A 24,319-nucleotide genomic window follows, 5' to 3' on the forward strand; every position below is an offset into this window, starting at 1 on the left:
GTCGGGGGGGGGGCTGACTGGGGCGGGAACTGGGCCGCAGCTCCAGGAGGCAGCACAATAACACAGTCGCTCAAAACTCTGAGCTCCACCGTGCAAAAGGAACTCTGTGCAAAGCGGATTTTGAATGGAATGCTTTGCACCCCGTTTCTAGCTATTTCAAATAATCCTGCAAACTGGGAAGCAGAAACAATTTAAAAGTCACATTTTCCTTAATCCTAAATCCGTGTGGGTCATAACTGGGGAATTTAAAGTATGGTGAACCACTCTAGCAAAGAGAGGACCAAATCCCTAATCCCAAGGACTTTTCGAATCCCAAGGAGTTCAGCAGAGGCATGAGTGCGCGGCCTGCTCGCTCGGCGCGTTTCTCTCCTTCCTCAAACTTCCTTAGCTGTCCCACCGAACGCTGAGCCGCCCCTGACCTCTGACCACCCCCAGACACCAGAATGCAGGGCTTCATGTGGCTGCGAGGCATTTGCGTGCACGGTGCCTGCGGAACCCGAGAATGCGCAGGCCTGAGCCCGCGTGGGGCAGGCGCGTCCGCAGTGCTCCGATTTCCCCCAGGCATTTCAGTTCCCGCCTTCCCGTGGCCTGGGGCTGTGGGCTCCAGGGTCTGAGGCTGCGGGCGGCCGCGGCCGCAGAGCCCTCATCCTGGAGTTCTCCCGCCGCCCGGGTTGTTTTCGCCTATAGCATTTTTGGCGCTATGTGCGTTCCTTCCCGCCTCCTCCCCCACCTCTCGCCCTCATTGTCCTGAGTCTTTGAAAGTTGGGAGAGTCGAGATACTTCTGAGGACTGATAATGAAGTCCCACTTAAGTGGGAGGCAATTCCCGCCCCTTCCCCCCTCAAAGAAGTAGATTGTGTTTTCACTTTGTCCGTTTGTTTTGGTTTGGGTGCTGCCGCTTAAAAAATTAGAGCAAAATGAACGTGAACAAAAAGAAAAAGAGAATTGTTTAGAGCTAGAGCAGAGGAAGGAGAGAAGGCGCCCTAACCGCGGCCCGAACGCAGAGCGGACCTTTGCGCTGGGGCGGCGGTTCCAGCCAGCCTCGGGCCTACCCTGGTTCTCGCTGTTCCGATTTCTGGGGAGCCAGGCGAGCTCGCTTTTGTTGCCCGTGTTCCTGTGTGTGAGTGTCCTTCCGAGGAGTCGCAGGAGGCTTTTCCTGTTGCATTCTGAGCCTCCATTACAACAACCGAAGCCCGCGGGCCTCGGCAAGCCTCCTGGCTCGCTCGCCCAGGGACAGGCCCTCACCTCCACCCCCGCAAGTAAGGAACCCCGAGCTCTTGCACCTACTTAGGGGTGCGGAGCCGCCGCAGTACTCGAAAGGCGAGGCCTGGGAGTCAAGGGAAGGGGCGGACGCGAAGCTCGGCTCGCCGGGGGCCGCGCCCGTGCGCTGTGGACTAGGACGCAGGCGGGCCCTCTGAACTTTGGGGACAGCAGCCATGGTGGGCAAACTGGGAAACTTTGGAGCTTTCCAACTTCTCAAGAGCCTGAGTTCGGCCTTGGAAGCCTCGAGCCCCGGCGCAGGTCGGAACTCCAGCTGCTGAGGCTTCTCAGGCCCGCAGGACAGCGGCCCCGCCCGCGGCGCCACGGCATCCAGGACCTCTCCAGGCTGGTGGCGGCAGCCGACCCGAATCCTGAGGCCCTGGGGGCCCGGGCGGCGAGGAGGTCGGCGCGCAGCGGGCCGGGTCAGGACCGGGTCGGGCAGCAAGGTCTGCAGCCCCCGCGTTGCTCTACTTCGCCCGGCTGGAGAGCAGGGCGATGTCACCCGGAGCCCCGCCTGGGTGGTAACAAGACCCTGGCCAGTCACCCCTGTAGCCCAGACTAACTTCTTTCAACAGCCTCTGATGGTAATTACAGTAATCGAAGCTGCCATATATCTTTAGGCAATTATGACACACAAAAAGCCCCGAGGGGACCCCCTGGCGAGGGAAGTTAAGACGGTTTTCCAGCCTCAGGAAACTCCGGCTCGCCTCACGTAGGAGCTCGCTCGGCTTGCTAAATGAGAGGAGCTTTGCAACGGGGTCAACCAGCTTGTCTCGTGACCCCAAGTCACCTTAACGTGGCTGGGTGGCGGAGTCTGAGGCGCAGACCCGCTATGTCCCGGAATCTTCGCGTCGCTCCCTCCTGTTCCCGCCCCAGCCCGGTTGTCTGTCAGTAATCTGCCCCAGGAGCCGTGGCTCGGAGGTGTGCCCAGAGGCAGGGCCAACCCGCAGCGGTGGCGGCCTAGGGGAGCGACCGTCCAGGAGCCCGGGCCCTGGGAGCGTGAGGAGCGTCGCCCGCCCCGTGCTGGTTTTCCCTGCACCCTATCTAGTTCTCCAGAAATGTGTGCCATGGGCCTCCCACGCGCTCATCCTGGCATCATCCATAGTGCCACGGAGAAGAGGACAGCTGGGGCGACAGTATTGCGGGCCCCAAACATGGACCCCAGCGCGGCCAGAGGGCGCGTGTTATACAGAGGAGGATGGTTGCAAAATATGGAAACCAAGCTTACTGCTTCCAGAGTGAGTGTGGGGCAGCAGAGTTCGCGACCCCGGCTCCTGGGCGACCGTGAGTTCCCTTGGGCGCAGTGACAGGCCCGAGGGGGTGGAGGACTAGACCCGTTGTGGCCTCGCCTGGCTCTCTTCAGCCCCTCCCTCCCCCAGCACAACCTCCCCTCCCGCCCTGCGGCACAGGGGGCGCCGAGGCGGTGGCCGCCGCGCCGCGCGCCTCTCCAGCAGGCCTTTGTCGCAGTCCGAATTCCCATGCTACTCTTTTTGACGGGTCACTGGTGGCTCTATAGGCAGGTGCTGCGGCGGGGTTGTAATTACCCCGGCCGAGCCTGGTCGTTACCGAACCCCCTTCCGAAGGCGGGTCCCCCGCGTTGTCCCTCCCCACCCCCACCTGCGGCTAGCCCGGGATCGGGGTGAGAGCCCGCCCCGACGGCTCGGAATCCGGAGCAAGCTTCCACCTCTGAGGCCGCCAGGGCCCTCCCCAGGCCGCGCCCTCACATCCCTTGCTCCTCTCGCCGAGTTGTTCTCACTCCTGCCTCTCCCCACCCCAGCACGGCCGTGGTCCCCAACCTAAGCGCTCCCGGGAGCGGCTGTCGAATTTTAACGAGGCCCGAGGCCGCCTGACCCGGACTGGAGGCCTGCGGATGGCTAGCGACGGGAAAATCCAAAGTTAACAAGTTAATTGTTATTAACTATATTTTTATAATTATTATTAAAGTGTTAACACTTTAAGCCTCCTTTTCTTTTTCCTTTTTTTTTTTTTTTCCCCTTGCTGGAGGAAAGATTTCTAAGTACCTATAAACAGCTTCAGGCACTTGCTAGAATCTTGAACCTTAGAAAAAAATAATTCCCCCCCGTTTTAAATTTTCGCTTCTTGCCCTCTCCCTGACACTCCTCCAGGGTCCGTGGCCACCCCAGGCTTGAGCAAATTCCGAGGGAAGTTCTTTTGAGCCGGGGTTCAGTGGGGGTGGGGAACTCAGTCAGATCCATTAAAACAAATCGGCCTCGGACGGCGGCCGAAAAACCGGGAGGAAGAGACCCTCCGTGAACCAAGTGTGGGAGGGTCTTGCAGGAAGAAAGGACTTGGGGCGTGGGAAGGCCGGGGGTGGCTGTCCCACGCTAACCTGTCGGGAAATCCATAACTTGCGTCCCTCTCCTCTTACTCGCCTAGCCTGGCGCTATTTTGTGGAGGAAATAATTTTTCCTCAAAGAAATAATCTCTCAAAAGCGATCCACCAAGCATTTTTTTTTTTGATAGGTAAAGCGAAAGTTGGGCAATTACCACTACCCTTATTATCATTAATAATCCGAGTATTAGCATTACAATAATAATCCTAATAATAACAACCGCCCGGCGGAGCTCAGAGAAAACTCGATTGCCTTCCAGCTGCCATGCCTGGTTCCAGCCGTGTTTGTTTTTCTTCTTTTCCTTTTGCATTTCAAGTTTGTCTCCTCGCGCGCTCGCTAACAACTTTCTCTGTTAAATGCAAGAGCGGAGGAGGGAGGCGGCCAAACTTTCCGCAGAGCAGCAAGCAGCGGCGGGCTGTGCTGCCGCCCGGGCCTGCTGTAATCTTTTATTCCAAAATGGGTCTCGGCGATTAGAGGAGACCCAAATACATGTAGCGGTGCATGAATAATGCTCATTGTAGGAAACTGACACTTGCTCAAGGAAAAAAAGTTTGGCTATAAAATCACTTCATTATTTGCTTTTACCGCAGCTTCGGTGCTAATCCCTTCAGAGGTCAGATTGCTTAGCATCTCTCTCTCCCTCTCCCCTTTCCTCCTTCTCCTCCGCCCTCCTTTCCCTCTCACCCCTTCCCCCCTTCCCTGTCTTTCCTGCGATTTCAGGCCGCATTTTAGATATCCCCTGCAAAGTGTGTGGCGACCGCAGCTCGGGGAAACACTACGGTGTCTACGCCTGTGACGGCTGCTCGGGGTTTTTCAAACGGAGTATCCGACGGAATAGGACGTATGTCTGCAAATCTGGAAACCAGGTACCTTAGGCGGGGCTTCACTGCCCGGCTCCCCTCTGTTGCCTCGCCTCTCCTTTGTTTGGGCCAAGGCCTCCTCTGAGTTTCCAGGCTGTTGAGGAGAGACCAGGCTCTGACCTCACCCCTCCCCTCCTTCTTGCCTCAACTCTCCGGAAGGCCCTTGGACTCTGGAAAGGTGGGAAGAGGTAAGGGAGGAAATATTAGTTCGCAGGAGGAAGTCTGTCCCAGAACCTCCCTACACTTTTTTTTTTTTTTTTTTTTAATTCTCTGACAGACTTTGGCACTGGGTAAGGCCCACACCCAGTGGCTATGAAGCCAGCCCAGGAGACCTAAGGAACTTTAGAGTGTAAGCTATAAGTAGCAAGCAGGAGAAAGGTCTATGTTATGGTGGCTGCCCACCCATCCTCATTCCTAGCAGCACCCAAGCTCACTTCTCTGACAACAGCGTGGGATGGCAGAAGTAAAATGCACACTAGCATTGGAGTCAAGGTCACCACCACCTTCAGTTGAGACCCAAAGTAAGCATTGATCACTTGGAAGAGAGAGGTGGTGCAAAGCTGCTCTGGAAGTGGGCAGTGGGACTTCAGTGCCCAGGTGACTTTAGCTAGGCCTAATCAGAAAAGAGCAGGTGAGGAAGAAAAGACAGGAAAGGAAGGTGCAACTGGGACCCTCTCCAAGGTTCCCATATCTCCTTCCTCCTCTGCTTAGAAGATGTGCCTGGTTGGTTGTGTTTTGGTCTTGAGCAGGCAGAACTGTTTCAAAGAGACAGGGGAGTCAGGGCATAGGCTGAGAGTGAACCAAAGCTTTCAGAAAGAGTGAGCAGAATCCCTGACTCAGTTTGCAGCTGAGTAATAGGCTTATTTCAACCTAGGAAATCAACCTTTCTGGTCCCACACTTGCTCTCTCCTTAGCCAGGAGCAGAGACCCTCCTCACAGATACCTTCACTCCTGGGAAGATCCCTGAGAGTACATTAGTCAGCATTCATCCTTTGGTATCCAAATGGTAAAAGACTTCCAACAATTAATACGTATATGGTACACACACACACGCATTGGTGCGAGTGAGTTATTCTGATATCTTTTTCTGAAGCCATGTCTGGTCATACCAACTTCGGATAGATTTGGATTAACAGCAAAAAACAAGAAGACATTTGCATTTGGATAAGTTATTTAGAACTCTCCAGGCCTGTTACCTGTTTGATTAGGTGCTCAGATCTGTATCAGTTTCTAGCTGCACCATATGGACGCATCACATTATACACACCACAGGACTGTGTCCCAATAGTGCCACAGGATTGTGGAATTACTGTTGGTTGTCAGACCTGAGCAGGCTTCTACTTAGATTATCTTTTACTTTTTTACACAATGCACAGAATTGGGGGATCAAAATCTCAGATGTTTTGCTTAATATTTTAAAAGGAGATGGTTATCAATTCAAGCATATTGATATCGGTCCAAGTACTTGTAAAGGGGTGATAATAGACTCATTAGGCCTGGGGTTCCTCTCCTTGCAGAGAGAATAAATGTGCTGAGCTGAGGCGCCTCATCCTTCTCTCAGGCACCAGATATTTATATACATTTGATCTGATTTGAAGACACACTTAAGAACTAATGAAGTCTTCCATTTTGCATTTGCATGCTTATCAGAATACTGGGAGGATACTATTCAAGGACAGACATATGATTACATTTAACAACGAGCTTTGTAAACCTCTTTATATTGAGCTATTACATTGGCCAGTGAAGATGCCATGAAAAAAAAATCACTTAGAAACCAAAAATTATTTCCTTTCTCTCTTTTATTCTAAGATTTGCTAAATAATGTTCTAATTTATTATTAACAGTAATGAGGATATTTAGAAATTGTGAACCTCTGCCCCACCTTTATTTTAAATAAATCAACATATTTTAAATTGGGGGGGAGGTGTGATCTTTTAAAACTGTGCATTCTAGTGTGTAGTTTTCCCCTAAGGGATATTTCAGGGGGAAATGTACTTACTCCAACTTCAGAGTATATGAATTTTTGAAACTATGAAGCAAAATAAAAATACATTTATTTTATTCTCTTTCTTCCCACCACAAATGTAACAGTACTAACTTATATAAATACAGGAGAGCACCAAACTTCTTTGACATTTTCTGTGTATAAAAATTATATGCGTATATGACTCTTTATGTATCTATGTATATGTTCCCTCAGTATGACACCTAACACTGAATAAATTTTTTAAAAAACTTTATCTGTAGATTTCCTCTTTTAATGGCCAATATTTTTTCAGCAAATTGCAATAGGTAAAACATTTATTTTCTTATGCATTTCAGATAAATATTTCTAAAGAAGTGAATACCTCTTTTTTCAGTTATTGTGCTAATATTCTCAGTTCATATTATCATTTTGTCGGACAGTGCACCACATTATCTTCTTGATCATATTTACATAGTGGGCATTTCTAGATTTTGCCCAGGCCTCGGCTGTTCCCTTCCCATTCTCACTTTCTGTAGATCTTGCTGTGCTAATGGCTCTGGCTTCTGTCTCACTGCTGGGAATGGCTGTGTTTCCATGAATCTGGGCTGAGGCTAGTCTTTAAGACAACTCTCAACATGCTGATTATATGGCTTCAGGTAGGAAAGCAAAAGTGAGGTAACAGGGAGAGTGAAGAATAAATGGGAGATATTTATCCTACAGATAAGTAGGTTCACCCAGAAAGAGGTTGACTGAAGACCTGAAAGAGGAACTAGTTGGCGGGAGGGGGCGTGGCATGGATCTTGACAAGCAAATCGAGCTCAGAGGCGTCCTTTTCTGGGCCAGGTCGCTGTCTTCGGTCCTGAAAAGTCTCGTCCCTGCTCCACCACTCTGCCACTGGCTGACATTCCCCTCGCGAGTTTCTCTTCCCAGCACTGCCGGGTCTTGCAAATGAGCCGCTCCTGACCCTTCACCTGCTTGGAGAAGGACTTTTTCTCCTTGTCCGCTTTTATAGGGTCGGGGTCTGGTCCTCTTGAAGTAGCCTGAGGAGTCCCAGCCCCTTCTCTACCTGGCCCTGCTCGTGCCCATGGCCCTAGCGCTTTGAGGGCCAGTCTCGCCGCTCGGGGGTCAGCGGCCAGGCTGGGTCGCGCCTGCACGCCGTTGCCTCCGCCCAGGCTCCGTCTTTCGGTCCCCGCCTGATGGCCCTGGGTCCGCTGATCGCCTGCGCTCTGTTCCAGGGAGGCTGCCCGGTGGACAAGACTCACAGAAACCAGTGCAGGGCGTGTCGGCTGAAGAAGTGTTTGGAAGTCAACATGAACAAAGATGGTAATCAGTACATGCCTTTATTCTTCTGATGTCTTTTGAGTAGTAAGTAAATTATATGTACAGAAAATACATGGCGCTCCTATGCATATAAATCATCTCCGAGCGGTCTTTCCAGATGCTGGGAATTGGCCTCGGGCTTTCAGTCATATCCTTCCCGTCTCTCAGCATTAGCCCCTGCTGACCCCACTGAACTCCCTAGGGCAAAGCCCATGCCCACATGGAAACTTGCTCCCACAACCACCCCCACTGCGCTAGGGATGCCCCTGCCTCGAGTCTCCTCTTCCCGCCTCTCTTTGCAGCCCTTCGTGGCCACCCCTAAGCCTGCTCGACTCCCCCAGGATCTTGCAATCTAAATAGTGTCCCGAGAGGAAATCGTTGGGGGCTGGGAGATCGTGGTGTGTTGGAGGGGGGAGGGCAGAGACACAAAGTCGCGGAATTTCGAGCCCTTGTTCGCAAATTCACTAAGGTGCCAAAATCAGTAGGCCATTGGGCCGCTCTAGGCTTTTCCAGAGCTTGCTGTCGGTTCTACAGAAAAGAGAGAAAAGGAGCTGGAGAGGCAGGGTGACGTCTGTGGGTGACACCCAGTTCCCAGAAGGCTCTTAGACGCGCGCAGGAAGAACTAGGACGTTAGGACGCTTCCCGGCCATGGAGCGCAGTCCAAGCCGCGTCCCCAGTGGTGGCCTGGCGAGGGCTCCCCAGGCCCGGGCGGGGTCCGGGGGTAGAGGGCGGGAGTGCGGAGTGGGGTCTGGGGTCGGCTTAGCTGTGGCCACGGGCCGGGCCGGTGGCAGCTCCACGAGGCACGGTGCCTGCGGGGGAGAGCTGCTTCCTCAGCAGCGCAGGAAGCAGGAGGGAGCGTCCAACCTGTTGGACTTGTGTATTGACAAGTTGTCAGGCTCGGCGGGCGGAAGATTGCCCTGAATTAATTTGTTTGTTTAATCTGTTTGTGGTAATTGTCACATCTCCCCTGCCTTCCTCCAGCACACTCGGAGACGGGCTCTCCCTCGTCTCATCCCGCAGCGTCCCCGGGGCCCGGGTTCTTGTCTCCTCGGGCCCTCGGAGTCCAAAAGCCACTTGGGTGGCGGCGCGGACTGGGGGTGGGAGAGTCTTTCTAGGGTGGGGTTGGAAACGTCTGTGCAGAGACGTTGTGCCCTGCAGTGATGGGGGCGAGGATACCTAGCTACGCCGGCCGCGAGGGTCCCCGGTTTCCCTGCGACAACCGCCCCTGCCCCCGGTTGGGGAGGAGCCCCGAGCAGACAGAAAATAGCTAGTCTTGCCTGAGACTCGGCCGTTTTCGCGGCACTTGGGGCACAGGCTCCTCTTCTCGGCCTCAGCTTCCTAAACTGCACAGCGAGGGGTTAGACGATCTCAGAGCGCCTTCCGCCCTCACGTTCCCTCTCCCCCCTTCTCTTCAATTCTTGGGTGACCTTGCCTGCCAGGTGCGGCATTAGGCCGGGGATCGCGGCAGCAGCTAAGTGTCGCGGCGTCTGTGACCCCGAGCGTGAGTCCATCTGTCTGTCTCTGCAGCCGTGCAGCACGAGCGGGGGCCTCGGACGTCCACCATCCGCAAGCAGGTGGCCCTCTACTTCCGAGGACACAAGGAGGAGAACGGGGCGGCCGCGCACTTCCCCCCCGCCGCGCTGCCCGCGCCGGCCTTCTTCACCGCGGTCACACAGCTGGAGCCGCACGGCCTGGAGCTGGCGGCGGTGTCCGCCACCCCCGAGCGGCAGACCCTCGTGAGCCTGGCTCAGCCCACGCCCAAGGTCAGGGGCCTTACTGGGCCCAAAGGGACTCGAGCCGAACGGAGGGAGGAGAGGGACGCACCCAGTTCTGAGCTGTGATGGGGTCAGGCAAAAGACGGAGAGACCTCCTGGGTGCTTGGCCGGTCCCTGCAGGGAGCTCTAGGCCTCCCACTCTCCCTCGTTGAGCCAAGGGTGCTCAAACTGTGGTGTAGAGTCACCCTCTGAGCGGCTACAAATGTGGACACCCCAGCCCATCCCCCAGATTGGTGGTAGTGGAGTCTGTCTAAACCCAGAGGGTGGCCTTAGGCGTTCCTGGTGGCCAGAGAGACATTTGTTTTTAGAAGAAAGGAGGAGGCTACAGCTGGAGGAAGTGCCCCTGAGTTTCAAATCTCAGGGAACTATTATCTTGGGCAAAGAACGGGGTCCCTAACACAAGAGAGAAATATGGAGCTCACACTGTTAGGACAGTTTGAGGAATCTGACTGCATTTTCCATGCTCCCCTTGCTGACTTCCGAGCCACGTGGATTTACACCAGTATTGAACCCCTACAAACAGGGCCACAGCCTGAACCACCTGGAAAGGCTGCCACCTAGGGACTACCCTCCAGGCCGCGAGCTGATCCCTACCTAAGGCCCCTACTACAGGCTGCAAAGGGCCTTAGGATCTCTCCCAGAGGAGGGCCAGCTGCAGCCCCACACTGAAGGGAAGCCAAACACCTGGGTACACACACGCGCGCAATATTTAATATTGCTTTCTTACCCTTGATGTGTATAATAAGCTCGGGAAAGTAGTGTTATGAATATGTTGTCAGTTATGAATGGGAATGCTCTGTGAATGATTAAGATGTCTAATTGAAATATTTCCATAATATACTAATCCTTTCTAAAAATACTCATATGCATATTTGTGTTTGGGATGCCTATTAATTTATACTTTTTTCACATCTATTTTTATTTACACAAATGCAAGCAGTTCTTGTCTAAACTGGGAGCCAGTCCTAGCACTTGGCTCAGCCCAAGGAAAATTTGCCTCAGGGGATAGAAAAGCCAGACATCCCTCTGGAAGGGAGAGACCTCCAAAGAGTGGGAATGGGCCTCCGTGAAAAGTATTGTTTCTTAAACTCTATAGATATAGATGTTTGGTTTTTACCCACCTATGGCAACTGTGTGTAAGCAGAACATCCAAATTCCTTTTTATCCCTTTCCCTGTTTTAATTAGAAAATCAAAAGTTTGGCTCTTCTTGCAAAGCTGTGGTTTGCTCACTTCCAGGTATCTGTCTTTTTTCCCCTTCCAGTACCCCCATGAAGTGAATGGGACTCCTATGTATCTCTATGAAGTGGCCACAGAGTCGGTGTGTGAATCAGCTGCCAGGCTTCTCTTTATGAGCATCAAGTGGGCAAAGAGCGTGCCAGCGTTCTCCACACTGACTTTGCAAGATCAGGTATGATCAACAAGCCCTTGCGGTTCTTAACAGCAATGAAGAAATTATTTTCACCAGCTTCTTTCTATGGGTTCAGAATATCTACCTACAGAATCCTTAGTAAGAAATACAATTATGTTATTTCAGGAAAGCTGGAGCTGGCCTATGAAAAACACACATACAAGAACATTATCTTTTTTTTTTAAGTTTAATTGAAACATCAAATTTAATCTCAAATTTTAAAATCTTAATGATTTTTTAAACTATTGATAAAACAATGTTTTCTTAAGAACATTGGAACTGAGAGAAATAGAAGGTGGTAACAGTATTCCCGTATGAGATTTTTGGAACTAGTCCCAATATTCAGCTTTATATTCTCTACTGTGATGCTACAGTTTTGGGCATTGATTTATCAGCATGTAGGGTTAAAGGCTGCATTGCACACCTCCTGCAGGCTACAATCTCACTTGATTCTTTAAGTGCTTTTAGACATTTTGTAAACAAATAGGCATTTTGCATAATTTTATATTGTAAGTACATTTAGAAGGTGGAAAAGTATGTGCAGCTAAAAATTTTGTTGTTAGGAACATCAGAAATGGTCCCTGCTAGCATTTTTCTAACCTTAGAGAAAGAAAGAAAATGAAGTGCTCATAGCCATTGGCTGTTACCAGTGCATTCACAGAAATTAATAACAAATTTCCCAAAAGGCTAATAAGTAGTTCTAAAATCAAAGGACTTATTTCTTCAATTCATTTCATACCTAATTAGGGCATAATAGTGCCCCTTAATATGAAGTATGTTTCCTACGGAAAGGCTGGGCAATGTACTAAAAACATTTAATCATCTAGCATGAGATGTTCTTTTTTTATGGCCTGGACTTTCAAATACAGCCAGAATTAGATCTTGTTTACCTTATATTTTTAAATTATTATTTCCTGTACTTAATGCAATAATGCTAAAAATAAAGCATTTAGAAAATTAAACCTTTTGGTCTATTGTTATTTTGGTTACAAACCTTCGTGAATCAGCTCTTAGCTCCCCCCCAAAAACTCCTTTCACATAAATCATCCAGAATTGTCTGTTTTTGTGACAATTTTCAAAAATAGAGATTTTTCAAGGTGGTTAGGTTCTACCTTTGATCGGGTTTACTGGTTGGCTGCCATCATTTGCCGTGTGTGTATGTGTGTGCGTGTGTGTGTGTGATTTGGTTATTTTTTTCCTCAAAACAAGTATTTGTAGACTCTTTAAGCCAAACGAAATTTACTTACTGTCTGCCACTTAGCCCTTTGGTGGAAACCCTTTCACAATAAGTAAACTGCAGTGAAGTGGAATCTGATATCTTAATTTGGAAAAGGAGACAGATTTTCATTTTAAATACTCAGAAGCACTTTTTATTAGAATGAAAATAACAAGCACCTTGATGCTGTCCACTTATGAGTCTCAGATAAATCAGGCAGTGAGATGAGGTAAACTCAGCAAAACCCGATTAACATAATTACACCCTGATTTCCCCGCATGCCTCTTGGGAATTAGTCCTCTCTCTCTCTCTCTCTCTCTCTCTCTCTCTCTCTCTCCCTGCCCAGCCCCCTCAACCCTCCAGGAAGATGGGGGCCCCGTTCTGTAAGCTGAGTCAGGAATCCTTAGCCCTGATAATGTCAGTATTCTATATGAAGGGAATCTGCCTGCTGAGCTGCTGGTGGCATTTCATAGAGCCTGGGTCTCTGGAGAAGTTTCTAGGTGGCCAGGAATGGGTAGATGCAAGGACAAGAGGGGTAAATCCTTTCCTGTGGGAAGCAAACTTTGGGAAATTGGAATGATTGACTCCCAAATACATGTGCATATCTATAGCACCTTTTCAAAAAGGAAAATATGGGAAAATAGGGAAAGCTAGAATATTCAGGAAAAAAATTACCAAGACAGGCATTTAAAACACTTTTTAAAATAATGGAAATTTACATATTGAAATTGTTTATAAATTTATAAATTACACACTATATTATATTATACATCTATTGTATGACAGCTGATGCTTTTGGAAGATGCTTGGAGAGAACTGTTTGTTCTAGGAATAGCACAATGGGCCATTCCGGTTGATGCTAACACTCTACTGGCTGTATCTGGTAAGAATTGCACAATTTAATGACTTTGTTGTAGAAATTACCATAAAAATACATTACTGAAAAAAGAACAACATGTAAAGAATAACAAATTCCTGCTGAACAATAGAGTATACCTGTCATTTATAAATCTATATTTAAATGCAAATAATGTTGTTTTGTTGTATTCATGACTGCTTGCATTGTTATTTAAATGCAAATTACTGTGTTTGTTATCATCCAAGAGAAGATTTTATATTAACTTTCATACAATATAGCCAGTTTACATGGAATCAGATATCTTAGAGTGACAATTGAATAGATATTGATATGCAGGATTTTGTCAAAAATCAATATTAAATCATGAAAATGCTTTCATATTAGAGTATTTATCCCATATTTTTATTCTAGGCATGAATAGTGACAACACAGACTCCCAGAAGCTGAATAAGATCATATCTGAAATACAGGCTTTACAAGAGGTGGTGGCTCGGTTTAGACAACTCCGGTTAGATGCTACTGAATTTGCCTGTCTAAAATGCATTGTCACTTTCAAAGCTGGTAAGCAGACACAGACCTCTGTCTTTTCTCCTTCCCGGGTTTTGTCACATCATTAATTCAGCCACCCACCTCAAAGTCCAGGCTGACCTTTGCAAAAGGGGCGATGGTTTTCAAGGGAGCTGATATACCTAGTCTGATTGCTGTGGGACCTGCATGTTCTCCTGCTAGGCATGCACTTCCAGAGAGGTGTGTTCCCACAGCGTTTCCTGTGTTGCCTATCACAGCTTCCTGGTCTTCATTTCTAGTTCCTACACACAGCGGTTCTGAACTGAGAAGTTTCCGGAATGCTGCCGCCATCGCAGCTCTTCAAGATGAGGCTCAGCTAACTCTCAACAGCTACATCCATACCAGGTAACCCTTGTTTGCCTTGAACATGTACTTAAGAAAATTGCTTCCATTGTGAATGTGTAAGCAGGCAGTAGTAAGTCAAACAGTGTGACTAATTATCCTGTTGCCAGCCAGTTAATTTAGGTAGAATCTATGTCCTCACCTATCTCCCAGGGTTATCAAATTAGATGATCAAAGTGAAAGCAGTGTCAGACACATTACAGCCATCTTGGTTGAACAAGTCGAGCCATCAAAATAGTTGAACACCTTTGTGTGAATGGATATGGGAAAAGTAAAAAATGAAGTTCAACAAGTTGTGGTTGATTTACTGGAGAGCGGTCACATCATCCTTGAAAAAGGCATTTTCAGGCGGAATAAAGCCAAGCTTTTAAAGAGCAATGGAACCTCTCTAGCCTCCTAAGCAAGGACTATGGTAGATCTGAGGTTAGAATAGAGTTGCTACTCTTGTTTATTCTCTAGATTGATCTCGAAAGAGACCCGTGAAAGTCGGTCTCCATCATCTCAGTATCAGCCATGGATACTGTGGTGGGAATAACTACATCAAACGGATAGAGGCTATTAATTCCTCCCTCACCTAAGGGTCAGAGAAATTACAAGTAACTATCCATTTGGGGTGACACCACTTCTGCTAGGATCTCCTGGTTCCCTTCATAAATTTTCTTTTGAATACTGAATGAATAAAACCATTCCCCATCCATGTAATATAATTGAACCATGTTGAGTGATAGATAGTGCAGGTGTATATGTTTTTCCAAATTAAAGTGCCATGATTTGAAATTTAAATTCCACATTCAAGGGGCCGGCCTGGTGGCGCACTGCTATAGTGCGCCGCTTGGGAGCGTGGTGACGCTCCCGCCGAGGGTTCGGATCCCACATACAGACCGGCCGCTCACTGGCTGAGCGAGGGGTGGGCGCGACACTGAGGGTTGCGATCCATTGCCGGTCACGAAAAAAGACAAAAAGAAAAAAATAATAATAAAAAAATAAATTCCACATTCAATAGCAGAATATATATGACAGTACTTCAAAAGTTTGTGGAAAAATAGAATTAAAAGATAATATGAATTTTTTCATTAACTTTTTGAAGTCCCTTGTCTAAGTAGACACTAATATTTATTGAAAATTATAAAATGGGGCAGTACATAGTTTGGGCACTTTCCTCCCACTAAAAACCAACTTATAGAAAAACTAAAAAAATAAAACAACAAAGAAGAGAAAAACTAAGTTGTATATCAAAATTGACCTTTGACGTTTAGAGCCATTACAGTATTAAAGACACGTAACTGAAAAAATGGGATATCCAGTTATTGGTTCAGTCGAGCCTTTGCTGAGTACTCGTCATGTGCTCTAGGTGGGCACTGTGGGATACTAAAAAGGACAAGATACTGTCCATGTCATTGGTGAAGTGGGTAGAAGCGTCACTCCTATTCAGACCAGACAAGGGAGAAAAACAAAGTGGGGAGTGGGAGAGACGAGCTGCACATGGAGGGGGTGAGGGAAAACCTGGAAGGTTGACGTGAGTTGGTCCTTGAATGGTAGAAGGATTTCAGCAGGGAGAAGGGGTGCAGTGAGAACCAGGGGAGGAGCTGGTAGAAGTTCTCTGGGAGGTGCCAGGGAGTCTGAGAGAGCCTGGCATGCTGGGAGCTGCTGAGAGGGAAACTGAGATAATTCTACCACAGAGGAAAACAATCTGTTTAGAGAAATGGCAAGTGCATGACATCTTCCCCACCCCCAAGCCAGGAAACTACTGATGGAAGGAACATATCTGCTTTGGTATGGAATTCTTATTTCATGATATCAGCTACAGCTGTAATTTAATGTTAATATCTAGAGTCATGCATGTGACAAAAATGACTCTGCCTTATTTCTTAGCTCCTTCAAATCAGTGAACACTTTTTCCTCTAACACTTTCCTGTCGAGAAAAATAAAATCTGAAATTGAAATGAAAGGTAATATGCAAATTGAGCTAATTGTTTGTTATAACTCTGTAAGCTATTTCTCTAATTATCTAGGACATAAGGAGAAGACTAAAAATTGGTATTTCACACAAACCTATGTTTTAAATGAAGATCAAATGCATGAATCTGTGATAGACCCAAAACACTTAAACCTGAAAAGAAACTTTCAGTTATTCATGCTAATTGATGAAGTTAGGGCATAGATATTCTAAAAAGTAATTTTGAGCAGTCAGACTCTCTCTTTCTCCCTGTCTCTCTCTCTCTCTCTCTCTCTCACACACACACACCCACACACACATACACACATACACACACACACACACACACACACACAGTTATTATTTCTGGGTAGTACAGTATTCCACATATAATAGACAGTTAATTCTTGTTGACTGACTAACCAGCCCTTTCCCAACTAGAGAATAGAAGAAGTGCGCGAGTAAGGTAAGTGGGTAATCTATTCACAGAAAATCAAGAGTTAATTGTTTATGGATTCTCCAAAATCTATCCTTTCTTTTTTTTTTTTTTTTTTTTTTTTTTTTTTTGAGACTGGCCGCACCGCGCTCAGCCAGTGAGCGCACCGGCCATCCCTATATAGGATCCGAACCCGCGGCGGGAGCGCTGCTGCACTCCCAGCGCTGCACTCTCCCGAGTGCGCCACGGGCTTGGCCCCAAATCTATCCTTTCTGAAAGTAATTATTTCCCACAATGGCTTCTCACCACGGGAAATGCTCAACACATTGGATGGATGCCGCAGACAAGACAGTAATTGTCCAGGCAGCCACTGCCTCCAACTCACTGCAGGGTTATCTCTTGTCTGTTTGACTCTGGGAAGGGGAACAGACTTTTGGAGAGAGGAAGTGGCCAAGGTGAAAGGGAGATGGGACTCAGGATTACTTTCCAGGAAACACAGGAGACAGATTCAGCAAGGAGAGCAAGTGGTGGGATTTTGGTTTTTTTTTTTTTTTTGTCTTAATGTAGATAAGTTTCACCACTTCTATGCCACATTACTAAATGTGGTCTGGTGGCCCCTGTCCATGGGTGGTCATGAAGCTGGCAATAAAAGAGCCACACGAGGGCTGGCCAGTTAGCTCAGTTGGTTAAAGCATGGTACTGATAACACTGAGGTCATGGTTCCATCCCTGTACAGACCAGCTGCCAAAAGAAAAAAACAAGTGTGAAATTTGCTTTCCTGGATTCTACAAGATGTCTCCAAAAAGTTTATGGAAGGATTCACATTATCTTTTAATTCAATTTTTCCACAAACTTTTTGAAGTGCCCTTGTATTTACAGGGTGAAGTTATCAGACAGTTAAACATAGCTACCTAACTCCTTTGAAGGAATTTTAATATCCCTCCATTTCTAGCACTTTGTGGCTTGGGTTGGACCTGGCTTAATCACAGACATGTGTCCCCAGAGCTTAGTTTTTTAGGCACTTTGTTTCAGTGGTCAGATCCCTCCTTGTGGAGTGGAGTGATACCTGATTCCAAGCTATTGGCTGAAGAAATATCAGGACTGCAGAGAGGAGGTGGCTTGCAGGCATCTATAGGCAGCAGAAAATTGAACTTGCATATCTGAGCACAGATGTATGTTGGACATCAAGAGAGGAAATTGTTAAGCAATTTCTCACATCTTTAATTATATGCCAATTTCATTGACATGAAAGTTGGGTGGCACTGCCACCCAACAGAACTTAGTCTTTAATTTACAGAGTAATAAGGATGGAATTATTCCTGAGAGTGACTAAGTATAATGCCTGAATAATAATTTGGAGAATTGCTTAGAAAAAGAAGCCATTTTATTTGAGGGAAATAGTCTTGTGAAGGAGCCTTGAGAATTAGAAAATGTGGGTTCCGCTGATAGCTTTGTAATCGACACCACAGTCTTTTTTACAGTGACAACCTTAAGTTTATTATTTGGCTTAAAATTAGTATTGTGTTTCTTAAAATTGTTTCTTCTCCAAACAAAATGCAATCTCTTTGCTAATGTAGAGAGAGTCACCATGTCATTTTGGCAGCATCATTACATTCACCATGCCTCAAATAGTCTACCCGTATAACAGGGACAGTCGTGTCTGTCTAGGACTCTGTTGCAGGGAGAGTATGTTATTGAAGAGGTCCAAATCAGGAAACTATGCTGGAGATGATTATGTTCAAGTGCAAGGTATCGATTCCCGTGAGTAATGGATTCTGACCTTGCTTTCGTGGCTTCTCATATTCCAGATATCCCACTCAACCCTGTCGCTTTGGAAAACTCCTGTTGCTCTTGCCAGCTTTACGTTCTATTAGTCCATCAACCATAGAAGAAGTGTTTTTCAAAAAAACCATCGGCAATGTACCAATCACAAGACTGCTTTCAGATATGTACAAATCCAGTGATATCTAAGCTCTCAAGGTCCCCACTTTTCAGGATGGGACAGTATCAAACGAACTTCTACCCAAGGAGAACAAGCCTCAACTAACAAACCCTTCAGGAAGCATAAACTTGGGAATGTGTAGCCTTCAGGAAATAAATGCCAATTGACGCAAAACAGTTCCAGGAGCTATGACCTGCTGCCTCAACCAGGGAAGGGTGGCCAGGAAGGAAAGGGGCGCAACAGGACCGCCTGAGCAGAAAACTCACTGCTGCCATGCCCTGGGAGGGGGCAAATTGGGGTTGCCACAGGCTGTGCCACTCTGCCTCTAACTGCAAGATTGGGCCGGGTTATCAAAAGCCGAAACACACGTAGTGCTTTCTTTTCCTTTTTAGCATATAAGATTGGGTAACCAAATATAGCTCTGCGTATAAATTCAGAACTATGTTATGTTGGAGCATTGATTTTAAAAATAATGGTTAGGTTTTAAATCAAAAATATTATCAAAAGTTTTCCTTCTATTGTAATACATCATTAAGTGGCCTTCAGAGCTGAGTTAATAAGTGAAAAGTAGCTTATGCCATGTGATTTGCTTTTCCTCTATCTTCTTTTTTTTCGTTTTCTTTCTTTTGTTCTTTTTTCTTCCTCCTTTTCTTCTCCTTCTTCTTCTTCTTAATACCATAGGCCAGGCAACCTTGTCAAAGGAATTGGTGGATGAAAATGAGATCCTCACCAGGACTTCAGGATGGATAACATCTCAAATATAGAAGAGCTTTACTGAAAGAACGCAAGTAGAGGGAGGATGAATAAAAACAGCAAAACCAAATAAAGTGGAGATGAGTGATTGAGGTAGATTGCTGTCCCGTTACCATAGTGCTGAGACCAAAGGCAATGGGGGTCCAAACTCGTGGTTCGGCGAATCACACCAGACAGTAAATGAACATGGACACAATGCCAGAAAGAACTTCAAGGAGATGAACGCTAAGAGGTTTCTTACTTGATCCATTGCTAACAGCCTGAGACTCTTCAATGCCTTTCAGAAAACTCTGGTTTCTAGTAAAGCCTTGAATGCACACACACACATATCATCATCATCATCATCATCATCCCACACTATAAGCTGCTCCTTTGGTATAAATCTATACTTATGGAAATGTAGAAACAAACATTTTTAAATAGCTGCTGTACTTTTCACCTTTTGATTTATTAGGTACTAGCACTGAGGAAAAAAATTCAGCACTTGGACTATCATAGGATGAGTAAAACTTTTCTTGTACAAAGTGAATTAACTGATTTGTGAAGTTAAAAGGTTGTACTCATTGTATTTACAAAGAATAAAAATATATTGAGTTTAAATAAACACTGCCTGCTTTCTTAGCCTCCCTCCCTGGCTGGTTCTCACCCACTAAAACAAGGTGGCAGCAACAGCTGGTGTTAAAACTAAAGCTCAGACCGCTCCAGCGCAGAGCCTAAAGAACTGAACTACAAAGGCAATTTCCTTTTTACAGTGAATCCCATTTGTAAAATGATGAATAAAGAAATAAAGCATAAGATTCCCTTCTGTACAGCTCTCAAATGTAATTGCATCTGTTAGAAAAATTGCTGTGTGAGGAAGAAAGAGGCCGATTAACAGTCATTCACTCCTCTGTTTCTAACTCCCTTGCCAACATTTCAGATCTGACCAGGAACTTGAAGTCATTTAATGATCAAAATGATAAAGTGTAAAGAACTATATTGGTGAGTAAGATGTGGAAGGAGCAGTAGAAAGGCCATGTTCACAGTAAATCTCAGGGCACTGGCTGCACAGTCAGAGGCCAGTGGTAGAAATCAGAGGTGCACTGTAGGCTCCTTCTGGGTGGCAGCTCCAGCAGGAGTTGCTCCTGCCTCTGCTCTCAGATAAGATGACTTTGTAGACTTTGTACAAGTTCTATCAGCCATGTGCTTCTTGTCTACTGATGTTACAGAGAACAAGAAGTTGGTCTTAAAGAAAAGCAAGGTACTCAAAGATGTGTGCAAAAGGAATTTTCTTTGCAACAGTGCTCATATTTAACAACTTAAATGTCCATCAACAGAGAATAGGTACATGTGGTAAATACAGATAGTGTTATAGTAGTTAAAGAGAATGGCTAGAGCCAATGTACAGTGTTGGGTGCTGGGTGAGAAACCAGTGAGAAGTGAATTGCAGAGGATACACACAGCTTGGTATCATTTATAGAAAGTTTTACAGGGCTGGCTGGTTAGCTTTGTTGATTAGAGCATGGTGCTGATAACACCAACATCCAGGGTTTGGTCTGTGTCCTAACCAGCCACCAAAAAATAAATAAATAAATAGATGAAAACAGTTTTACAACCTACAGAACAATACTAGATTATGGGTATATGAATATATGGCAAACATTGGGAAAAAAAGAATCTGAAACAAATGTTGAGATCAATGACAAGATTTGGTAAAGCAGGGTGATGGGTCCAAGGCTAATCATCCATGTATTTGTCAAGTTTCGCTTCAGCAATGCTGAATAACAAACAACCACAGCTTACAGCAACAAACTTTTATTTCTTGCTCACAGGACTGCTAGTTGCCTGCAGCTCTGCAGGACTTGGCTGGGCTCAGCTGGACCTGGCTCCAGGCTGTAGTTTGGGCTCAAATGTGCTCCAGGGTTTCCTCATTTTGGACAGCAGCTTCCCTAAAGCAGCTTCTTTCCATGGCAGAGTGCAGAAGTGTCAGAGGCTGAGCCGAACCTCGCAAACACAGTCAGAGCTGCTGCTCACTTCCCATTTGCTCACTTTCCACCAACCAAAGCCAGACACATGAGGGCAAGGAAGCGTACTCCTGTGCTGGTGCGGCAAGGGGAGAGAAGATTCTCTGAACTATACAAAAATCTATTACAAACATAGTCTACTTTGGTCTATTTCAAATATTCCCAGTAAAATTAAAAGAATAAAATTCCTGTGACAAGACACGGAATACTGATTCCCCCTGGAATTGCCTTTGATTTCAGCATCTCTGCCATTACAAAAAAGAATCAAACCTAGCTTTCAATACTTGAAAAAGCCCAGAATTAATAACTCAGTAACAGTCTCTTCTGGGACCTTGGAATTTCTGTAGGATGTAGCCTCAGGAAGGACTCCCTCGGGTTTTTGTTTGTTTGCTTCTTTTTGGCAGCTGGCTGGTAGGGAATCCAAATCCTTGACCTTGGTGTTGCACTCTAACCAATTGAGCTAACCAGCCAGCCCTCCGTTGGGTACTTTAAGAACATCATTGCTTGTATGGATTTAAGGCAGACATCCTCTATGGCTGGTGGTATGGGGGAGATTGCAAAGTGGTCTTGGAATATACAGATTCAGGTATATAATTTGAATATACAAACAAGAGAAGATGAACTCAGCAAAGAGATTACTGCAGTAAAAAACTAGTCATCAGTGCTTCTCCTTTGACAAATGGTTTTTCTAAATCTAAGAGGGTCACTTTTTAAAAGTATTATTTACATACCACAACAATTAGGTATGGAGACTTACATTTGTGTTTGAATTACTTTTTTAGTTGTTCTTTGATGCAAGGGAAGAAAGAGTATGGGGAATGAGTTCAGGAACTGAATTGACACTCTTAAATTATTTCACTTATATTTCAAGGTTTTTGATCTGATTTAAGAGACCAAGAACTGAACCTATTGGCCGGAGATCCATGGCTACCTTCCTTAATGATTTTTATATATATGGAAACACTCAACTTTTCTGCAAGTTAACTTTTCTGTGTGTATGGCTATCTTTCCTGGCGGGTACCTATTGCTCTACCTTATTCAGTTTAACATCTGTCTAGTATTACGTTTTATGGATGGACTACAGCTTATCCAACTAATTCCTTGTTGATAGACTTTGGCTGCTTGCAGTTTTTCACTATATCAAAATTAAAAAATTGTTTTTTTTTTTGTTTGTTTGTTGGCAATGGCCAGTATGGGAATCTGAACCTTTGACCTTGGTGTTAAAAGTTGGCACTCTAACCAACTGAACTACTTGGCCAGCCTTCACTATAATAAATCAAACTGCAGAGAGCCAACCTTCTATGTACACTTTTGTGGTCTTGTGGGAGTATTCCTGTAGGATAAATTCTTAGAAGTGGTGTTTCTGGGTCAAAGATTATATGCATTTTAAATTTTAATAGATACAGCCAAATGGCTCTTCAAACGGGTTGTATCAATTTGCTCTCCTGCCAAGAGGGTATGAGAGGGCCCATTTTATTGCTCAGAATTTAAAAGTGCTTAATCAGATACTAGCTTGATGAACACTTCAGAAGCTGTTAGAAAAATACAGAGATTGCATATGTTTCTATTATGAATGTGCCTCTGCTACAATGCTTACTGGATTGGTTAAGTAGGTCTCACCTAGTACTCATGGATAGAGCTTGGGTTCCCAAGTTTTTCAGTCCAGTCCACTTCTGTGAACTTTTGAAAGTGTCCATGTCACAGGAAGGTTAAGAGAAAGTGGGTAAATAAAAATGTAGAAGCCACTTGGCTGATGCTTTCTACTACTGAGATGCTGCTCTAAGAATCTCAGGCCATTTACAATAACACTTTTTTTATAGTCACTTCTGGAAATTAAAGAACAACAACTCTCTTTAACTGAATAACTTCAGTACCTTTTCCACAAATGACAAATAGTTTATTTTCTATATAGTCTGTGTTTTTAATAATGTTTTTAGATTTTTGTAACTCATTTTGGAACTTGAAGTGGCTCCAAACATTGCTGACCTCAATATACACTGTCCCGGAGGCTGATCTGAGCTTTCAGCTGCACACGGTGAGCCAGGCTCATCAGCAGTGCAGCAGGAGGTAGACTCTCAAATGAAGACACCAGGATGTTGCCACATATCCTGGGCATCTTTGTGATATGTGAAAGTGTTGCAATGCCCTGCTGGGAAACTGTGGTGAAGTCATTGTAATGATGAGGCCAAGGTTATAGATTTGATCCTCAGGTAAGCCAGGCATCCTTGTTCTGTCCATGGCACTGGTATCTCTGATATCTGTCAGTTGCTAGTCCCAGTACAGGACACTGAGCAAGAGTCAGGAGAGATCCAGTCTCCTCTACTCTGATGGATAGAAAATAGCTCACAGCTCCTGTTCCACCGATGGTCAGTTCAGAGCATTTTCTCTGCTCCCGCAATGAGCCTAATAGAAGGAGCACTGGCCAGGGTGAAGAGGCTGGGGTTCTAATAATGACCCATGTGATCCTGGGCAAGTCAGTTAACCTCTCTTCATCTTTGGTTTTCATCTGTGAAAAGGAGTAGTAGCCTCAGGAATAACTAACCCTTTCATTTACACAAGTCCTTCTCAATCTCGGCTGCACATAGAACCACCTGGGGAGCTTTTAAAACAGTGCCAAAGCAGCATCCCAGACCGATTCCATCAGCATCTCCGGGCAGGGCCAAGGCATCAGTATTTTTAAAGTTCCCCAAGCGATCCCAGCGTGAAGCTGAGGATGAGAAGCACTGATGCCTGCCTTCAGCCAGGAGCCCAGGGAAGAGGGTGCATCTTCAAGCTCCGGGATGGCCGGTGCCCCTCATCCCTCATGCCTGGTTGCTCTCCCCCTACACTGTGGTGACCTTTAAGAAAGTTAATTGTTTCCCCTCTTTTCCTGCTCTGGCCTGTCATTGAACTCACCCAGCTGATTGTGGCACTTGTGATTGAGAACCTCTTCTGACCGCTTCCCTTTCCCCAGAAATTAACGTGATCATTAAGGCTTATAATTTCACTCACCAGTGCTATCAATCAAGGGGCTGAAAAACAGTTAAGAGTCCTTTTGTAATTGGCAGCAGCCAGTGATTCGGAGCAGAGCATCCAGGGCCTGTGGGAAGGCGGGAGGAGAGGAGGGCCTGCTATGCAGGGGGACTGCACCCCCTTGAGCTGACTCTCAGCGCTTCCCCCAGGGGCTAGCAAGCTCTGTTCTTTCACCTTCCAGAATGTCAAAATTAGGAAGACAATTCTTGCCAACAGTGCTCCAGGATACCCCTTGCCCACCCCAAGCTCTCTGCAATAGAGAGGAAGGTCTCTAGCATCCCTGGAATAGCGAAGAGCAGTGGACTCT

The 24,319-nt window shown here is 46.2% G+C and overlaps 1 protein-coding gene across 2 annotated transcripts in view; it reads left to right on the forward strand.

Annotated features, from left to right (window-relative positions):
- NR2E1 (nuclear receptor subfamily 2, group E, member 1) overlaps nt 1–19,598 on the forward strand; it is a 20,962-nt gene extending 1,364 nt beyond the window's left edge. The window contains exons 2-9 of one of the 2 annotated variants that reach the window (XM_008581763.1): nt 4,334–4,479; nt 7,678–7,765; nt 9,290–9,525; nt 10,800–10,946; nt 12,949–13,045; nt 13,433–13,582; nt 13,828–13,933; nt 18,111–19,598. In XM_008581763.1, coding sequence (XP_008579985.1) covers nt 4,334–4,479; nt 7,678–7,765; nt 9,290–9,525; nt 10,800–10,946; nt 12,949–13,045; nt 13,433–13,582; nt 13,828–13,933; nt 18,111–18,273 — 1,133 coding nt within the window. In that variant the 3' untranslated portion in view covers nt 18,274–19,598. The remainder of the gene's footprint in view (nt 1–4,333; nt 4,480–7,677; nt 7,766–9,289; nt 9,526–10,799; nt 10,947–12,948; nt 13,046–13,432; nt 13,583–13,827; nt 13,934–18,110) is intronic. The other variant, XM_008581764.1, reaches the window with a different exon arrangement.
- The last annotated feature ends 4,721 nt before the right edge of the window (nt 19,599–24,319 follow it).

The sequence above is a fragment of the Galeopterus variegatus genome, unplaced genomic scaffold (assembly GCF_000696425.1).
Source record: "Galeopterus variegatus unplaced genomic scaffold, G_variegatus-3.0.2 Scaffold2453, whole genome shotgun sequence".
NCBI classification, from domain to species: Eukaryota; Metazoa; Chordata; class Mammalia; order Dermoptera; family Cynocephalidae; genus Galeopterus; species Galeopterus variegatus.